General features: G+C 38.8%; 1 protein-coding gene across 1 annotated transcript in view; it reads right to left on the bottom strand.

Moving 5' to 3' along the window:
* LOC139737175 (maestro heat-like repeat-containing protein family member 1) overlaps positions 1–14,139 on the bottom strand; it is a 39,057-nt gene extending 24,918 nt beyond the window's left edge. The window contains exons 1-15 of the mRNA XM_071647857.1: positions 13,999–14,139; positions 13,171–13,316; positions 11,857–11,988; positions 11,168–11,330; positions 10,283–10,381; positions 9,252–9,403; positions 8,558–8,698; positions 7,630–7,722; positions 6,340–6,532; positions 5,573–5,646; positions 4,630–4,752; positions 3,675–3,782; positions 1,865–2,050; positions 1,249–1,390; positions 411–469 (exon numbers count right to left, since the gene is read on the bottom strand). Coding sequence (XP_071503958.1) covers positions 411–469; positions 1,249–1,390; positions 1,865–2,050; positions 3,675–3,782; positions 4,630–4,752; positions 5,573–5,646; positions 6,340–6,532; positions 7,630–7,722; positions 8,558–8,698; positions 9,252–9,403; positions 10,283–10,381; positions 11,168–11,330; positions 11,857–11,988; positions 13,171–13,316; positions 13,999–14,056 — 1,869 coding nt within the window. The 5' untranslated portion in view covers positions 14,057–14,139. The remainder of the gene's footprint in view (positions 1–410; positions 470–1,248; positions 1,391–1,864; positions 2,051–3,674; positions 3,783–4,629; positions 4,753–5,572; positions 5,647–6,339; positions 6,533–7,629; positions 7,723–8,557; positions 8,699–9,251; positions 9,404–10,282; positions 10,382–11,167; positions 11,331–11,856; positions 11,989–13,170; positions 13,317–13,998) is intronic.
* Positions 14,140–19,437: the final 5,298 nt, after the last annotated feature.

The following is a 19,437-nucleotide window of genomic DNA, read 5'->3' as shown; positions in this document are numbered from 1 at the left end:
TTTTCCTCAAACTTTCACTGATGTGTTCTACTAATATTGCTGCAAACTCTCAATCCTTATGTTTATGAAGGTGAACTTGTCCTTTAATCCTGCATTTTACATTCTGCTCAGAGTGCTTTGAGATTTTTGTGATTATATCACTGCCTTTGAATTTTGACTTTGTTATCAAACTTTATTTCAGACTAACACATAGTTAATGTACAGAAATAGGGGGGAAATCTAAAGGATCTTAGGTAAATACACATTCACATTGTAACAATTTTCTTTTCTAAGAATGTCTATACAAGGAGCACCACCCCATTACATGTACATCATAACAACATATCCTGGATACAGCATTAATTTTCACAAAGAATTCAAAGTGGAATAGTTGCCATGGCAACCAGCTGGTTCTCACAGCTGGTTCTCACCTTGAGGAGGAGGTCCTCCCATGACTTCTGGGACCACTTGTCTGGGTCATCAAGATTATCTAAAACAATACAAAAATAAAGTATCAAAAAATTGAGACATTTTGAAAAGGTACAAACTGACGACATGTATGTATGTATGGATATGTACAATATGCGAGTGCATGTGTGTGTGTGTGGGTCTGTTGCTGCATGCGTGTGTGATTTTCACTTGGAAATGGCTCGTGGAATGTTTATGCCTCTCATGTGTCAAATAATCTGAGATCACTACCATCCAAGAGACAAAATAAAATATCTATATTATATTGGATGGCTATGAATGGGATACCAGGGAATACTACACATGTTAGGGCCTTTATAGTATGAACTGAAGATGAGTGCAATATTCCCTGGTATTCCATGAATTAATGACATCCAATATAATCATTACCATCTACAATCATTATGCACAGAAAGCGTAAACTGCACAGAAGTACCACACTTCTACTGGACTTTGAAGTTGAGTAGCAAGCATACGCGCACTCAGTAAGTGCTCGCGAAACAGACGAGACAAAATACGGTGTATTATTGAACGGCCAGTAACAACGATAACCTAAAGGAAATTAATACATTGGCCTATACATTTCGTTCACTATGCTCTCGTATTGAAGAGTAAAAATTGAGCAGACAGCATTACAATACACATTTTTAATGTGCCGCTAAAATGTCCTATGTAGATGATAATTGACCATAACTGCACAACATGCTTCAAAGGCTTCATGCGTCACATGTGACATTATGCAACAGACAGGTGGAAGACACTTGTCGAACTAAGGTTTTACTGCTATTGACAAAGTCTCACCGTCTAAATACTGGATCAGTTTTGGGATGACTGTGTCCCACATGTCAGCAATGTTTTCATTCAGAATAGGTCCTAGTCCTTCCAGCACTTTCAGGACGTGAACACCACGTTTACGACCATTGTCAGGACGACCGGCCAGAACCTGGAATGGGGTGATGAGACAACCAACATGTAGGATACTGTCACAGCAGCGTAAGGTTCACAATAAAGATTAGTTGTGAATCAAAGAACTCTAGTTCTTCTGTAGTCACAATACATTTTATATGCTGCTGTCTGATTTTAAGAAGCTCAAGTTTATTCGGGGAAATTGCAGAAAATATTGTGCAAAATCATATCTTTTACATCGCTGTGATATGACAAAGAAATACCACAGATATGTGTTCCCCTTGGTCAGAAAAGTAATCACAGCTCCTCCTTTGACCTAACTGAGTAAATGACTGATTGAATGACTGAATGACTGACTAAATAGCTGACTGAGTAACAGTCTGACTGACTGGCTGACTAGCTGATTGAGTGACTGATTGACTGACTCAGTAGCTGATTGATTCACTGACTGACTGACTGACTGACTAACTTTACACACAACAGAGTATTCAAAGACTTTGGGTTTTCTTACCATGAGTCTAGAGATGATCGCACACGGCTTGGGTATGTTGACTTGAGTCTCAAAGTCGATCTGGTAGTCCTCATCCTGAGCCTCGCGTTTCTTGGCAGCGATGTAGGCCAGGTTATGACAGAGTGGCATTATGCCATCCGTGTACTGGGGCAGGGCCACAAACTCCAGCATGAACGGCCAAAGTACCTGCCAAACGATGAAGCAAAAAGCAAAGGCAATTGACCTCTTCTGACAAAATAAAGAATTAACACTTCTTTAAAACATCTGCAAGACATCGACTGAAAAAAAAAAGAAGAAGAATGTTTTGGTCATACCATGGACGTAATACAACATGGACTATTCACGGCAGTCTTTCTTTGATGTAACGATCGTCACCGACACCTGATTATGTGCATCTTAATGAGTACATTCAGGTGTCTTGACAATAACGACTGTGTAATCATGTATCGTCACTAACAAAAGAATCGTTTCCCTCATTTCAGTCTCGTTTCGCTGATGTGCCTTTTTCAGACGGAAATGTCTTTGAATAAATACAGATGATGAGGAGCAGCAAACCTGAGATCATTACAAATTTTGTGTCAAAAGATGGGTAATTGCTGATTCACACATTTTCGCACACACGCATAAGACCTTGCCTAATGGCAAGATATATCTGTTCTCTACCCTTACAGTCCCTTTTTGGTCTGGAATAAGCTGGAGAAAAGTGAAATATTGAGATCACAAATGACAATCATTCTGCCAAAATGTTAGCTTTCTTTTAAAAACTGCCTGCTTCTCCCAAGCGAAATTGTTTGAGGAATGATTTCCTAACATACACCACAACTGCACATTCACTTTACTTGATTTTTGTGAGTTATTTTCTTCTGCGCATATAGTTTTAGATTTCTCGAATCTCCGTCTTGTTCTTCTCCCGGCTTGCTGGCGGTGACGATCATGGGATCAAAGCAGTGAAGCAAGCTAAAAATATCTTTGTGGCGCTTTTGAGATGTACGGGTGCATGAATTAATTAACAACACGATGAATGTCCATGTGTATTAGGTCCATGGTCATACCTCCTGGTTATCTAGTGACTACTGCTCTGAATAAAAAATAATGGTAGCTTTGGGTATTTCTGTGTTACTTGTCTTAAAAAAAGAGAAACTCAACAAAAGAGGAAGATGAAGAGAGAAAGAAGAGACCCAAGACATTCGACACTTAAAAAAAAGGAAACTGGGAGGCATTTCATGAAGCGTTTTGGTCAGATATTTTTCTGACAAACTGTTACAAGCTACTGAAATCCTTGCATCTGATTGGCTGAGAGTAAAATTTTCCAACAACTTTGTCGGACTAAATGCTTCATGAAATGTCCCCCTGATCACCTGCCACTTTAAAAATTCAATATCATTAACTCAAACACATTTGTTCACATGATATATACAGCACAGATCAAGGCTATATGGTAATATAGGAACAGCAAACAACTGCTCTGAAAAAACTGATCCATTCCAGTTCCGACTATTAAACCTTTATTCATGCCTATGGGAGCACAGCGGAAGAAGGCAGGAAGAGCAAATGAAAACAAAGACCCCAAAAGCCGAGTACTGTCACATCTACAAACTCCTTTGTTTTAGACAACAGCGTGTGACATAATAGAACCATTATGGCAAAATAAAGTGCTGGGGGGAATATTAAACCCGTTGAAGACAAGCCCCGAGAATACTCGGGCAGGTGTGTATGGGAAGTGCGTGTTACAGCAAAATCAGTCCATCCTCAACGGGTTAACGAGATGCCCCATGGTCAGGAGATATACAATATATTGTATCAGCCTCACCTCTTCCATGCTGGCTATGGTGGTCGTGATTAGATGGAGCACGTTCTCACACATGGCTCTCAGGGCCTCATTACTGACATACTCCGGGTCGGTGATCCTCCTTCCAGTCTGTGGAACAATAAATAAAATAGTGTTTAAAAAATTAGAGTTTGATTTTCTTTTCACAATTGCACAAATAAGATATTGTTACGAATAGAAATCAAGGAACCATCAAAATCATTCTTAGTGTCTTTTTGAAGTCTAAAGGACAAACAAAATATAGCATTTCATTATGGATTTTAAAGACCTATAAAAGAAATCAGGTAAAATAAAAATTGAATTGATTTAGTCCAGGCATGAGCAGTACTTTCTGCCCCAATCCCAGGAAGCCTTCATTAAATCAATAAGTCTACATAGACACTTACTCATCAAATTTTTGGGGAAAATCACGCAATACAACATAAATGCTTTCTTTGATATGACTTTTGCCTTTTCAGTCACAAAGAAAGACTAAACAAAACTGACATATGTGAAGTAAAAAACAAGACTCTGGAATAAAGTACTCATTACAACAAACATTCAAATATCACTGAAGGATTCCCAGTGTGCTTGTGGAAGTTTTTTCTTCTCTCACTTTTTACATTCTTGCTTATTACATTCCTCCACTACCTAGGAATGCACTGTTTCAGCCTTAAAAAAAAAAAAAAAAAAAAAAAAAAAAAAAATTGTGTTTGTTTAATGTACCGTATATCTGTTTTGAAGCTGATTTCAAAATGACTTCTATTTTCATGCTGCACAGAATCACATGTTCATATCTGACTTACAAAATAAAAACAGAACTACTTAACTTTGCTCACTCTATCAAGCTCATTGCAGCATAGTGTTATTATTTTTTCCCATTTTGGGCTTTCCATACTCCTTATGACCCCTATGACCTCTTGACCAATGTGATGCCCTTGGGTTCAATGACTCTCACCTGGGGGTCTGGGGTCAAGGTGCACTGTTTGATTATAAATTCCACCATCTGATACCCGCCCTCTAGTGACAGGTAGTCGTGGTCCGCCATGGCTATCACGACCTGAGCAAACATCTTCTTCACCTGCAAGAAAGTGTGTAACACAAATACTTGAGAATACAAGACAAGCATCAATAGTTAAATAGTGGCATGGACACCAAGATGACCAGTAGTGGAAATCGTAGTGAGTATCTAATCCTTTAGGCATCCAGACACTTTAGGGTTAAGGCAGCTCATTCACTTCTCACAGAAATTTAATGATGGCGGGCAATGTCAGATTACAGTCAACATGACCACAAGTGCCACCTTCCTTGTACATTGTACCATAATTGTTTTTGTTTTATTTTATTGGCATCACATGTGAAATATCCTTTTATGATGCATTTTCTAGTTACTTAAATCTCTACAAGTGATTGCTGCCCTATGACTTGAAATTTGTCATTAGACATATCTCTTTCTTTAACAAGTCGAATGTAAGTATGTTGACAATGTCGGACAAGTGTCAATTTAGATTAAATCTTCTTCATCATATGTAAGAGATCATCAATCGTAAATGGTACTTCATCACACATATTTTGAGAATCTTTGCTATTGATCTACATAAGTTCCACATGTTCAAATCATCCACTGATATACACACCAATTTATCCTTTATTTTGTGTCATATCTACAATTAGAGTCCTGTCCCACCTGCTTTGAAAACTGCTCTCACAACATATGAAAAGGTTTTTCCACATCTGAGAAACATGGAAATTACAGCACTGCTCTTCTGCTGTCTGTATATATTCTATATTTTTTACTTGCTGAGGGAGGCCCCCGTTCAAATGAGAATGATTCTGATAAACCTACATACAGAAATGCCGTTCTATAGGAAATACAACCCATAAAAGTGACTGTAATTTACCTTATTATTGTTTTCCTGTAGCACAATCTTCAGACCTGAGAGAATCAGAGGCTTTTTGTCCTCCATATGTGGACCTGGAGAGAAGGCAGAAAAGTTTAGAGAAACTTGCATCAAATGAAGATATGGCCACACAATACTCTAAGGCTGTGTTCATGAGACTTTGCGTACCAAGAAACACCATTTTTTAAACATGGTTTTGAAACATGAATTGACAGATGATCATTCTTAGAGTTTCTCCCGACTGCGTTTCTAGCTAGGCTCGCTCGGATTGTGCAATTGCTCATCTTAATATGCACAGCTTATCCCTTGGCAACTTGGTCAAACAGAATGGATGTGTACAAAAGTGACATCATTTAAACCGTGTTTGAGATTTATGTGTAAGACTTTCAAAACCTTGTTTCTAGTCATGCAATTGTAGTAGCCTATGCTGTATAAGGCAGACATATGAGTCAAAACTTCAAATTCTCATTAGCTAAGGCAATGATAGCCAAACACAAAATAGCAGAAATTAAAATGTTTTCATTACTTTTTCACATTTAGCCACTATGGTACACCTTGAATTCAAATTAAAGAAACATCTTCATATGTAGTGATGTCACAAGGCTGCCAAAGACTGCCAGTACAAATTAAAATGTATAAAAGCTTCTGGATACACTGACTGACACCACCTGATCACCTGATTCTTGATCGATCATAATTGTTCTGTCAATGCATACACACAGCATGGACGAGTTGTCATGACAAAAAGAATTCCATTCGCAGCTTACCAGCTGAGTTGATGAGTTGTTTGAAGACGGCCAGCGTGCCGATGCGGATCCGCTCGTTGTTGTTGTCCAGCTTGGTGAGCAGGAAGGTGACCACTCTGTCCGGGAAGGATTTGGCGAGAACGGAGAAGCACCGCCGGACCTCGTTGTGGTTCTTGAGACCCATTGGGTTGGTGTAATCGGCCGGCACACACACCTACAAACAGGAGCACGGACAGAACTTGTGTATGACCGAAGCAGATGCAATGAGTCACATATTTTAAAGACCTGGTAGCGTGGTGATACGATACCATGGGGTGGGAAAGCTGGCCTGGTTTGAATATACAATCAAACAAGAATCAATACACCGAAGAACTTCAACTTGAGCTGGAGTCCACTGTTACTGATGAGCGTACGCTTTGATGCACATTTTCACTGACCGGTGCTATTCATGGTTTTCAAATGTACCCAAATGAGCAGAGTAATGCATTTGGCCATCCATGAATGCTCGTGCTACTGTGTCCTTGAGGTGAAATCTCCTATCAAAGTCATTTTGAATGAAAAACCAGTCAGCATGCACTTGAGCAACATTGGACAAATGATAACAATCATGGCACATTCATTTGAATGTCACGTGGGCCCTGTTGCATTTAAAGTTGGGATCAAACATACACATTTGTAAGTCAGAAACAATTTGACATTTCTGAATACTCAATTCTGATTGGCTGATACCTGACTTATGTTTGACTGCATCTTTTTATGCAACAAAACCCAGATATCACAGAAAAAACACAGTATGGGTCTCTGTTATGTCGACATTGAAGACACCATAAAGCAGTACTTAGTCAGCAAACACAGTACTCCATTGAGTGTCTTGATTGGCAGAACTTTTGCAAAAGTACCAGATACCTATAATCAATGGATGGAAAGAGTTCTGAGAGATGCACATCTTTATCAGTTAAATGTGGACAAGATACTTTATATCTCAGGTCTAGATCCATGAAGCAAACTGAAACATTTGCAAAATGCAACAATTACACTGTCCATGGTAGCAGCAGCTGGGTAACAATCCAATGAGCTGACAGTATTTCATTTGTTACTATGGCGACTGCAGGCATTGTCTTGCAATGATGACCAACTTCTTCATGAAGCAACCTCCATTCCCCCCCCCCCCAATACATACACACTCCACATATATTCACGAAGGCAAAGTGAGCATAGAAAAGGATGGGAGATTTATTCCTAAAAGCCACAGAGCTGAACATTACCAAACAATGAAAAAAAGGTCGCTGAGTTTGGAATGTTTTTCCTTACCTGTGCGTGTAGTGTGTTGAGAATGGTCTCCAGCTGTGGTTCCAGGATTATGCTGCCCTCTGCTGCTGCCGCATCCAGGATCATGCACAGCCCCTGGCAAGAATTATGGAGTGTGAGGGTATAAGACACACACTGACGGCAATGCATGCATACACAATGCCCACTGATGTCACCCGCATCTGACCTTTGACCCCACCATAAAAAAAAAAGTCGCTTCCACATAAATCCATCACTCCCGATGCACAGTCGCATTTAACTCCTATCTACTTTGTAATTTACAGAGCACACTGGTCAGAACTTTGTACACTCACACACAGTTCCATCTGGGTATTTCCACAGTAAAAGGGGCCATTTTAGGGATGACAGGTTATTTTTGGTTTCCAGTGTGCATTGCTCCCCAATATATTATGATCTTTTAGAACATGTTAATGAGACATAACTTCACCCCACAATTGCTCTAAACAAGCGATCTATTAGAAGTTTTGCCAAAATGAAAATTTGGGGCATACATAATTATGTTGTGCTGGATTGACATCTATGTACTAACATATGAAGGTTAAATAATAATGCTCACTGAAAATTCGATATTTTTCAACTGAATGGCCTGATGTTGATTAGAAAAGATAAGAATAGCCCTATAATTCCATTGAACATTGTGTCTTATACCACTTCCGAGACTTGCTGCTGAACATATTTTACTTGGACTGACCAAACTGTTGCACTTTGAGAAATAGCAGAAGATCACAATCTGTCCTCTTTCTTTTCTGTTTTAAACTGCCAAAGTTTTCTGCCATTGAATCACAAATAGGTCAAATGCAAGTTCTGAAACTATGAACCCGCCACAGATTATATCAATACAGGAATACACAAAAACATAATGAATGTTTTTTTATTAGATCATGTGGATGATGGTTTTAAATGTGTTTACCTGCGTGATAAAGAACGGCTCCTGGTGCTTCTTGTACAGAGCCAGGATGGACGGCACCAGTCTGGGTAGCTGCTCGTCCAGTTTCTCCCTCGTCATGATGTGCGTCATGGGACCCATTGCCTCCACCACGATGAGACGGAGCTGGTTACCATGACAACAAGCGAAAACTTCACAAATTAAAGGATGTACTTTTGCTGCATCTACTTAGTTTTGCACATCTTTAACATTCAGCATGGAAAATGAGAGGACTTAAAATCAATAAATGTAGTCGTGCTAATAACAGGCAAGAACTTAAAATATTATTAAAGGGATGTACTATTGCAGCAGCTATATAGTTTTGCATAGTTTACATCTTTAACATTCAACATGAAAAATGACAGTACATAAAATCAGCAAAGAAGTTGTTGCTGAAGGTGTTTAGTTATTATCCATAACAGGAACTTCACTCATAAAGTATTAACATGTTGGGACAAAAAACATACTGCATCAAAAGTTTTGCACCCATTGTAACAGATAACATAAAGAGACGAATCAATTGCAAAACTTTTGAGACCAGTCCCAGAGCCTAATGAAATATCAGACATGCTCATTGCAGGATCTTACAGATGTGCCTTTAACGCTCTCATGGCAAATACAGCCAAGCCACGCCACACTGTAAATACCGCCACACCTGTCAGGTGAACAGTCTGCTTACTTTTGCCTCTTTGGACGGAAGCCAGAGAGAGAAGAGGACGTCGAAGCCGGAGAAGATCTGATCGGCGTATGTCTCCTTCCTGACCGTGTTGTCCGGTGCCGTGTCAATGTTTGCCACGTAGTGGAGGATGCTCTCGCTGAACCTGGCAAAAGCTGGTGGAAAGATATTTGAAACGTCCATAAAATATTCACAGTTTTGGCAAGCTGTTGAGACTACTTGGATGAAATTGAGTGAAGAGTGAATTGGAGGATGGGTATGAAGTAAAAAGGGATTTATTGAAACAGAATGAGTAGTGAATGTAATGGGTTTGCATAAGGAATGAAAGATGAGAAGATGGAAACATCAGTGACAAAAAGAAATGGATAAATGTTCAAATATGTGTATGATAGATACATGTAGTTATAAGATGGTGGGATGAATGAATCAATAACTGAATGGATAAAAAACAAATTGATGAATAGGCACATAGATTAGCAAAGAACCATTCATCACACAAGAACTATGGATGAACAAAAGTGTGACAGAGTAGTTAGGACATACATTACTGTGTATGAATGAATTATTAACATATTGATTCATTAAAAAAATATTAAGACAAGTTATGTTTGAGCAAAACAGCTCATTTTGCCAATTTGACCTTTAGAATGAATGCCACAATCAAAGAACAGGCACCGAAAGTAATTATTTTCACCTTTGGCAAGATGAGAATTTGGGTCTCTTGGTGATATGCTGGACAAAGACTGCCATCATATTTTGCCCTGAACTGCAAAACTTTATGGGAAACTATCAACAGTTGGTTTACTGCAACTTGACATGAGATTGGTCATCAAGTGAATTCATCCAAAATATAGGACATGAACCAATATGTAAGCATTACAGGAAGTTACCTGGGCAATTTTCCAACTCCAGATGACTCAAAGAAACTCATGATGACTATCTATACAAAATTCATGACATATCATTAAAACTGGGGGGGGGGGGGGGGGGGGGGGGAGATAAGTGAGCAAAGATTATGCCAGTACATGGCTTACCAGATGAAAAGACCCACTTCATGTTGTCATGTTTGGCCATGCCCAACATGGGGATCATTGTACTCATCACAGCACTCAGGTGTGGGACGAAGCCAAAAGCTGCATGGGAAAGAAACAAAAATGACAGAAAAGGCTTTTGTCAGGTATATCGCACAGCCATGCCATATCCAGCTGTCTACTGTTACAATTCTGTGCTGTGAAATTCTTAGCAGAGCAAAAATTATAGTCAGACTTACACACAGTTGCTGTGGAATTTAACAGGGAATATGCAAAATTAACAAGTTCATTTCTAAATGGTCTCATCAGAAGGCATGATTTGAAATGCAACTACAGTGTATCTTTATCAAGTATGACTGAGGAGTACACAATAGATATAGCTAAAACTAGAAGCACCCACAGAGCACTACTAAGGTCATAAGGTCACTATGGCCATAAAATGAGATGCACACATCCTTTAAAGAAAAAAAATAAGAAATCCTGGAACTAGACCATGATCCAGATAATGACAGCATTACTAATCACCTGTTCCTTTTAAAACAACAAGCCTATCCTAGAAACTACATCAAATTCTGTTCCTTTCTAATCATATTGCTACCTGACAAACAACAAACAACAAACAAACAAACAAACAAGCTAAAAAACTCATCAGAAAAAGAAAAAAACCCATAACTGCCTTTATGGGGGAAATGGCATCTTCACTAAATAGTGTGACATTGGTTTCACATGGGCTCGAACTTTAACATGCCAATCATAACTGTTCCTTCATCTAGGTGAAAAAATAAATAAACAAAGGGCACACACAGATTTCAGCCACAGACAGACCAGCTTCCACTCTACTCATACCAAAAGTGATAAAGATTTGGTGATGAGACAAGCGAAACTTACGATTAACGTTGGCCAGGTTGGCGAGGGTCTGAACAACAAAGAAGTGGGGGAGGGCACCCGGTTGAAACTTTGTGTACAGATTCTCCATGACGTCGTTGCAGAAGTTTGTTCCCAGGGCAACGAGGACGTTGCTTGCTGCCGTCTGCCACTCTGGTTCCACATCCTGCAAGATGATGGCAGTCATAGAAATTAAGTAAGATGATTGTTGATACATTGATCATTACTCTCTTTGTCCTATAAATTACAGTTACTGAATGTTTATAGATTGATTGTGACTTTTTTTAGGGTCATATTTTCATTTGTGGCAAGGACAAATGCATTACCTATTACCATTTGTGTGCAAAACAAGTTGCATTTATTAATCAGGTGAAAGAATGACTGTCAGCAAAAAACAACAATAAAGTGACATTAATGTTATTCAGATAGCAAAGGAATGCTAAGATAATTCCTTACACATAAACACTCAAGAAACCCACTTTTTACTTTTTGTCATTACTTGTGAGCAAATTGCTGCGGTCTTTTCTAATTTGAAGGTTCAACACAAACAATGGGGCATTAGTACAAAACCTCTCGCAATGATGCACACTTGCACATAATGCAAAACAAATGAGAAGCTCAAAAGTAAGCGTAGAACAGGCAGGCCGGATATTTGTGCCTGAGCTCAGGGGCAGACTGAGAAGCAGCACTACCTTGGAGGCTGTCATTTCATCTGAAGCGAGCTTGATGAGGTCAATGGCCTGGGCTCCGGGAACGTTGGTCGGGCTCTCCTTAAGGACGCGTTCCATGGTCTGCAGGATCACTGTCCTGTGGTCCTTTGGCAGCTGGACAATGAGGAGGGTAAGAACCATTAATCTTGTGTGAGCAAATCTTCACCATAATTCCCCATTTCCAGACATGTGCGAGCCTGGAGCAGTTAAATGCAGTTGTATTGTAAACTTTTCCTATGGTTTTTTGTTTTGTCTTTTTTTTTTTGGGGGGGGGGGGGAGCATGGGGATGGAGGATGAGCAGGATGCATACATACTTTGAAAAAAATCCCTGCTTTTATCTCAAAGACCTATCAGACTCAGATAGATCAAGACACTCCTTTTCTTTCACATACACATGCAACACTTTGTACATACCACTCAAACAAGTACCGGTGTGCAAGTTTTTTTCCTTCAGATATTTGTGGTGTTTAGAAGATGGAAGATTCTCATTGCAGCTATTATTCATTTAATAGAATCAAGAAAATATGCCTTTAAAGGGGCATAGTCCCGGTAGTGTAGAGGGCGCTGTTGATGATACTGCCGATCACCGTCAGCATTGATACGAAGATTACCGAAGTTGAGCTGTCATCAAGAGTAAAGTGCGTAGCTGTTGCTAAGTAACGTTGCCTTCGTTGTCTTCTCTGCGCATCGCGCAGTCTGTAGTAATGCCAGGGTGCGTGCATATGTGCTTGTTATTATGACATCACAAAAGAAGTTTGCTAAAGCTGTCATCCCCCTCAGCCGAATCATGAGCCGAACTGTGATCTGACCACTGACAACAGTGAATCGGACTTCTTCAGACTCGGGGAAGTGGGCCAAAGCGTAAGCGCTAAAGAGGAGTCGATAGTGTAGGTCTCTATAGGAAACTTGCGCCGTGCGCCCGCGTACGCATTTGACTAAAACACCGGAACCATGCACCTTTAATCAACAATTTTGATGACTAATTTGAAGTAGTAATATGTGTGTTCCTCAAACCATTACACTGATACACCACAAGGTGGCCTGCACTTCATTGAAAAAAGAAGAAGAAGAAGGAGAAGAAGAAGAATCATCACAGAGACATATCTTGCAGCTGTTATGCAAATATCATAGTAAAAATAAAATGAAATCAGCTCAGGTATACAACTTAAAATCAAATGTTATAATCGCTAGTACTGCTGTGCAGCTCAAAAAATAAAAAATAAAATAAAGAATGATAAGCTGAAAAGAAAGAATAGAGGAATGAGAAGAGCAAATACTGGTAGACTAAATCCAACCTTATTGTGCTTCCTGAGGTAAGAATGGCATGAGCTCAGGACAAGTTTGGTTTTCTTCTTGCCAATATCCACAAGTGATGAAATAATGATTCGCCGCACATCGCCTTTCTTGTCATAGGCAGCATCGATTAATGACATCACCATACCTGTGCATTTGAGAAACAATAAGCTTTAGTCTATATCAAAACTTTGGATTTACCTATGTAAATATACTCGTACTAACCGTAGACACCTACTACTAGTTGTAGCAATATGAAGTTCATCTTTTCTTTGTAATATAATAATATTAAAGTAACATCTGTTTATTTGATAGCACATAAATTACACCTGCAATCAGCACAAATATCTCAATATTGGCACATATTGCATCTCAAGTTAACTTAAAGGATACCTTTGTCAATATCTTAAAACCTGGACTCTTGAGGGAGCGGATCGCTGAGTGGCAATGTAGAAACATCACAACTCTTGAACCGATGAAGTAGACGGGTTCTATAAGGCGGGTCTAACTAAGCTAGATCCACTTATTTGTCATTTGAAATATTGTATTCTTATCTGGAGTCTACGTCAGTAACGTAGGCCTACCAGGATACTATCTGAGGCAAGAGCCAAATACATATGACAGTGAAGGTCAAGAGAAATAAACTCCAAATGAATATACTCTCACTTTAGCGTTCTCAAACGACAACGCCGACGTCAACGCAAACGGGCAGCGGGACGTAATTTTGCCACTCCCACTAATTGACAAATGATCACACGCAGATATATACACATGGGACTACAGCACAGGACAAAACACTGCAAAGATGTGCTCAAATCCATCAATCTTACCATCAATCTGGCCACCGGTACCAAGTACCGGTTCCTCACTTGGATTAGGCATGATCATGCAGTCAAGTCGGTAAAATAAGTTATATCTCAGCGTATGTAAGAATTCGCTAATGTCTTTACGATATTAGCAGCAGGGTTCTCATTCGCACAGCTGTCGCCCTGTTGTCCTGATTCATGGATCTCGTGATAATGATCGAAATCTTTGGCTAAAAACATTTCCAAAAATAGCATGACCCCACAACAAAAAAGCCAAATGGCAAACATTACAAGCGAAGGCTGTCACCGTGCGTGTCTGCCGGTCAAACTTTTGTTTATCTTGTTTTGATGGCGGGTTAGAGGGGGAGACAAAGGGAAAATGCATTTCTCTGTGACGTTCTAAAATTGTTTGTGGGTTTGCTGTATTTTGCTCACTGTTCTTCCCTTCATATATTTGCTCATTCACTCCTTCTTTCATTCATTAAACTTTTCAGTCTGTCATTCAACTCTTCTTTCCTTCATTATTTATCTTCTTATCTTCTCATTCATACATCATTCTCATTCCATCAGTCATTCAATTTTCCTTCATCTGTTTATCCATTCATTCATTTATTCATTCATTCATTCATTCATTCATTCATTCATTCATTCATTCATTCATTCATTCATTCATTCATTATTTAGAAAACCTATTGTTGCTAGAAGTGTTGTCTTGACTCTTATATGAATATGTAGCCTTTGTTTTCTGGTTTCTACATTGTTTCTTGAAGTTCTAATGCTGATATGTAATCTTAGCAACAGGTGCAAGACATATTTATAATTACACTCCACATCACTATATGTATGTATATATATATATATATATATATATATATATATATATATATATGTGTGTGTGTGTGTGTGTGCGTGTGTGTGTGTGTGTGTGTGTATATATATATATATATATAGATAGATAGACAGATAGATAGATAGATAGATAGATAGATAGATAGATAGATGGATAGATAGATATGGGTAGGTAGGTAGATAGATAAATACATGAATTTATCATGTGAGCCAACAATAAGATTTGCAGGAGAACAAACATTTCTTGCAAACAGAACATATATCAATTCAGTCATCTCCATCAATAAATAATATCATCATCATCATCATCATCATCATCATCATCATCATCATCATCATCATCATCATCACTATCACCCCCCCCCAAAAAAAAAAAACAAAAACAAACAAACAAACAAAAAACTGACAAAGAAAGGTATTATGACCTGTTGTAGAAGCAGGTTATTTTGTTAAATTCTGATCAAAATTTTCTATGTTGTGTAAAACTTCTGCAATTTCAGCATAATCATGTGTCTGCATATATGTATGCTAATTATCATTATGACTCTCTCCGGAGTGTAGATTAGTGTAGAGGATAGAGACTTTCAAGCATCCACAATCATCATGTTGGATCCTTTTGTTTTTATTGTACTACTGCCATGTATCATCATCAGTTAACAAAGAGTCATTTTTTTTTTTTTTTTTTTTTTTTACATTTTGTTGGCAACCATTCTGTATGGAAATTTCTAATGCATGTAATTATGTTACAGGTGTATTATGTGTAGTGAAATTTGTTGAAATTGTACAAAATATATACCAATATTCTGTGTAGTACTGTATTATAATATCTGATGATATTGCTGAAAATTGATGGAAGTGTGAAGCAATGCCATACAGAGAATAAATAAATCAAATCAAACCAAAATCAAATAATACTAGTTCCTGATACGAAAACTTTGGGTGTACATCTTTTTCATCATTTTCTTCATTATTTAAGTCTAATGTTTTGGTTAGCATACATGGTATCATGTGCTTAATCATAGTTTCTTTACAAAAAGTTATTCCTCAACAATACCTTGTTTTCTATATATTATAAGCTTTGCTCATAACAAGCTTCTCATTCCAAATTTTGATGTGCAATACACTGTATTCATTTTAGATATACAGTTCTTGCACAATTATACATCAAAGTCCTCAGAACTGTCATTTGTTATTATAGAATGGGTAGCGAGAATCCTGCGATCTCATTGGTTGAGAGCTATGTGTTGATTTCTACTGGCCGCACGCTGAGTCACAGTGGTAAACATGTTATCGCGCACTTGTAACAAAGGTTCGCGCACTAAGCAAGCGTTCATGCACTCAGTACGAGACGCCTATTGGCTAAAACAATCATGCATCAGTTTTTACCGGATGCATGGTTCTGAAGAAAAACCATGTGTCCAGTAAAAACTGATGCATGGTTTTCGGGCTCTCGTCTATGGCAAGCCAAAAGGAAATGCATCCAGTAAATTTGTCATCGGGTAACACGATTAGAAAAATGGAATCTTGGCAAGAAAATTACCCATTCTATAAAACAGATGACGCACATGTCTTTTCGTGCGTCAGTCGGAATATAGTGTGCATGCCTGATGCGGTAACTTTGGAATTTAGCCTAAACCCACTCGGCTTCGCCTCATGGGTCAAGCACTCCATAGTTACCTGAAGCACACAATTCCAACTGATGCACTCAGACCTGTGCATCATTTGTATATTGGATTTACCCCTGCCATGTGTTTGGATGTATTCTTTATCGCTCCATTCATTTTGTTCTCCTTTCTGCAATCAAAATGATTAAACAAAGACATCAAAAAAAGAACTCAAATCAACAGGTATTTTTATTGACAATTGTACATGGTGCATGTGCAGAATTCTGCAAAATACTTGTAATTGCAATACAGAGAATAGCTGTAAAATTCACTGCTAGTAATGATAGTACGAGCCAATAAACTTTTGCTGCTGATACCTTCCAACACATTTACGAGGAAGAGGCATATTTTCCCAGCCTTTTAGAAACTGGGCGTTCCATTTAAAGGGACTGTACAGTACTGGGTGAGGTAGGGAGTCATGTTTTGAACATTCCTAAGTGAGATAATGAAAAGCCTCTTATGAAATATGAAAGAGCATGTAATTTTAAGAAGGATTCAACGTTTATTTGATGAAAATTGGTTTTCAAATGTCTGAGATATCCAAAAAAGTGCTAATAATAAAAGGCGACATGCCACAACTTTATTAGTATCTCTTTGTTTCACCTTGTTTTTGGATATCTCAGCCATTTCAAAACCGATTTTCATCGAATGAACTTTTGATAACCTTTAGAACTGCATGCTCTTTGACATCTCATAGAGTGGTTTTTGAATATCTCACAAAACGTTAAAAGCTAAATCTTCACCTCGACCAGAACTGTACACACCCTTTAAGTTTCACTCTGTTCCCGTGCTCTCAGGCGATACAAAGTCATGAGACGAGCATTATCTCCCAAATGCTACAGTACAGGAGACAATGTGTCACACAAAAAAATTACTATAATAATCATCATGGATGCCATTGTTCTACTGTATTGGAAAAGTCGCACAGTACTTTATGCATAATTTTCTCTTCTGTTTGTTTGTTTGTTTTTTCTTAATTATTGTGGAGTGCAAGTTTGGGCAAAAATACAGACCCTGGTACCTAACATATTCGGGTATGAGAGAATTTATCCATACCTGCAGTGGCAAGTAATAACTGCCACTAAAATAAACTAGAGAAGCACTCTGAGAGCGCAGACCTCCGCCAAGCATGCAGCTAGTTTCCACCACTGATCTTGTTCTTCCATCGAGGCATCAGTGATTTCCACCCATACGTACTTTATAGCATTGAGTGCTGAAAGTCGCCCGATTTCCTAATATAGAAGCCTTTGTTACGTCATAAACCCTCAGCTGCAGGGCGCGCCTCGCCCTAGCAGAAACTAGAGCACACACTTTAGTGCGCACATGCAAACCTCACTTACGCGCAGCCTGAACTCCTAAGTTTATTGACTCTACCTGCCAAAATATCAAAAATCCTTCATAAATTCCCAAAAAATTCTCGGATCACTACCAAAAGCTAATCGTTTGTTATTTGTGTCATTCTCAACCTTTCCTGCAAGTTTTATCCCAATCCGTTTACTACTTTTTGAGTTATTTGCACACGGACAAACGAACTAACAAACGAACAAACAAACCAACAATAATGAAAACATAACCTCCTCCCTTGGCGGAGGTAATGACATCTATGGTTCGTTTCCAATTATCATGAACTTTGAACATTCCATCCTTACAGCGATGACTATACGACTGAACACCAGGAGAGCTGTCATCTTAAAACATACAGGATTCACATGTATGCTCTATTTCTGGTGCACATTCATGTCATCTATTCCATCCAAACAGACATTACATATGCAACATTCAAGATACTCTTTACGGCAGAACAGTCAAGATACTCTTTACGGTAGAACATTACTCATCTCTTCAATATAGCCCAATGATGACAGAAAATCCAACCCAAAGCGCCTTTTGATCTTGAGATTCTCCCGCCTGAAACCCCTAGCAAACGGGAGACTCCAAGTTGATGTGTGCGAAGCGCGAAGTTCCTAGGGTTCTAGATGCTCTCTGGTGCTATTTTAGGCTTATTTTTTCAACATACAAAGTAAGAAATCCTTTCCAACGGGAGACACAGAGCCAGGGCGGGAGAAATTAAATCTCAAACGGGAGAACGGGAGATTTTGCAAAAATGGGTTTTCGGCGGGAGATCTCCCGTTCAGTTTTTTTGCAAAATACATAGGAATACATAGGGTGTAACCACTTTGGCCCCCCCCCCCCACATTTTTCATCCCGGAAGTGGCATCAGAAGTAATAGAATGTGGTTAAGCTTTTGACGTTTACCAGCCAATGAAGCGCCGGAGCAGCCTTTTTTTTTTTTTTTTTTTTTTTTTGCTTGTCAGCTGAAGAAACCCGGAAGTGGCAGCAGAAGTTGCCGGTGAAGGCCTTTTTATTTTCTTTTCTTTCTTTTCTTTTTTTTTTTTTTGTTGCTTGTCAGCTGAAGAAACCTGGAAGTGGCACCAGAAAATATAAAGTGCCCCCCCTCCCACTTTTCAAAACGTGGCGCTGGCCATGTACTTTGCTTGATGACTTGATGCTTCTTGGCATTCATTTATTTATAAAAGGTATAGTTTGGTGGAAAACAGTATTTTTCCCTTTCCTGCAATAGACTTGGGTAGTAAATTCGCAATTTGGGGAAAAACAGTATCTTTCATGAAACCTGCAGTATTTTTGGCAAAAAAAAAAGAAACAAAAATTGTACGAAAAACTGCAAAAAAAAAGTAACAGTTGATATCTCTGCCATGGTGTCCATGTTTCATGTTGGTACTCATTTCCTGTGCCAGAGTACCTTATCCTTCTTCTCCAATTCATACAGCAAACAAGTTTGTCTGGTCTTCAACAACAAAACAAAGGTCGCATCATTGAAAATCTTGGCGTGACCCACTTTTTCTTTTCTTTTCCGCTGGAAGACTCTACTCAGGACGAGGATGGGCAGTTTTAAGTCATTGCATATTTAGCCGTAAACCAAGGTCCATTC

The sequence above is a fragment of the Diadema antillarum genome, unplaced genomic scaffold, assembly GCF_040938485.1.
Source record: "Diadema antillarum isolate AM-2024a unplaced genomic scaffold, OU_Dant_1.0 scf00000028, whole genome shotgun sequence".
NCBI classification, from domain to species: Eukaryota; Metazoa; Echinodermata; class Echinoidea; order Diadematoida; family Diadematidae; genus Diadema; species Diadema antillarum.
This window is presented reverse-complemented; position numbering and strand designations above follow the sequence as displayed.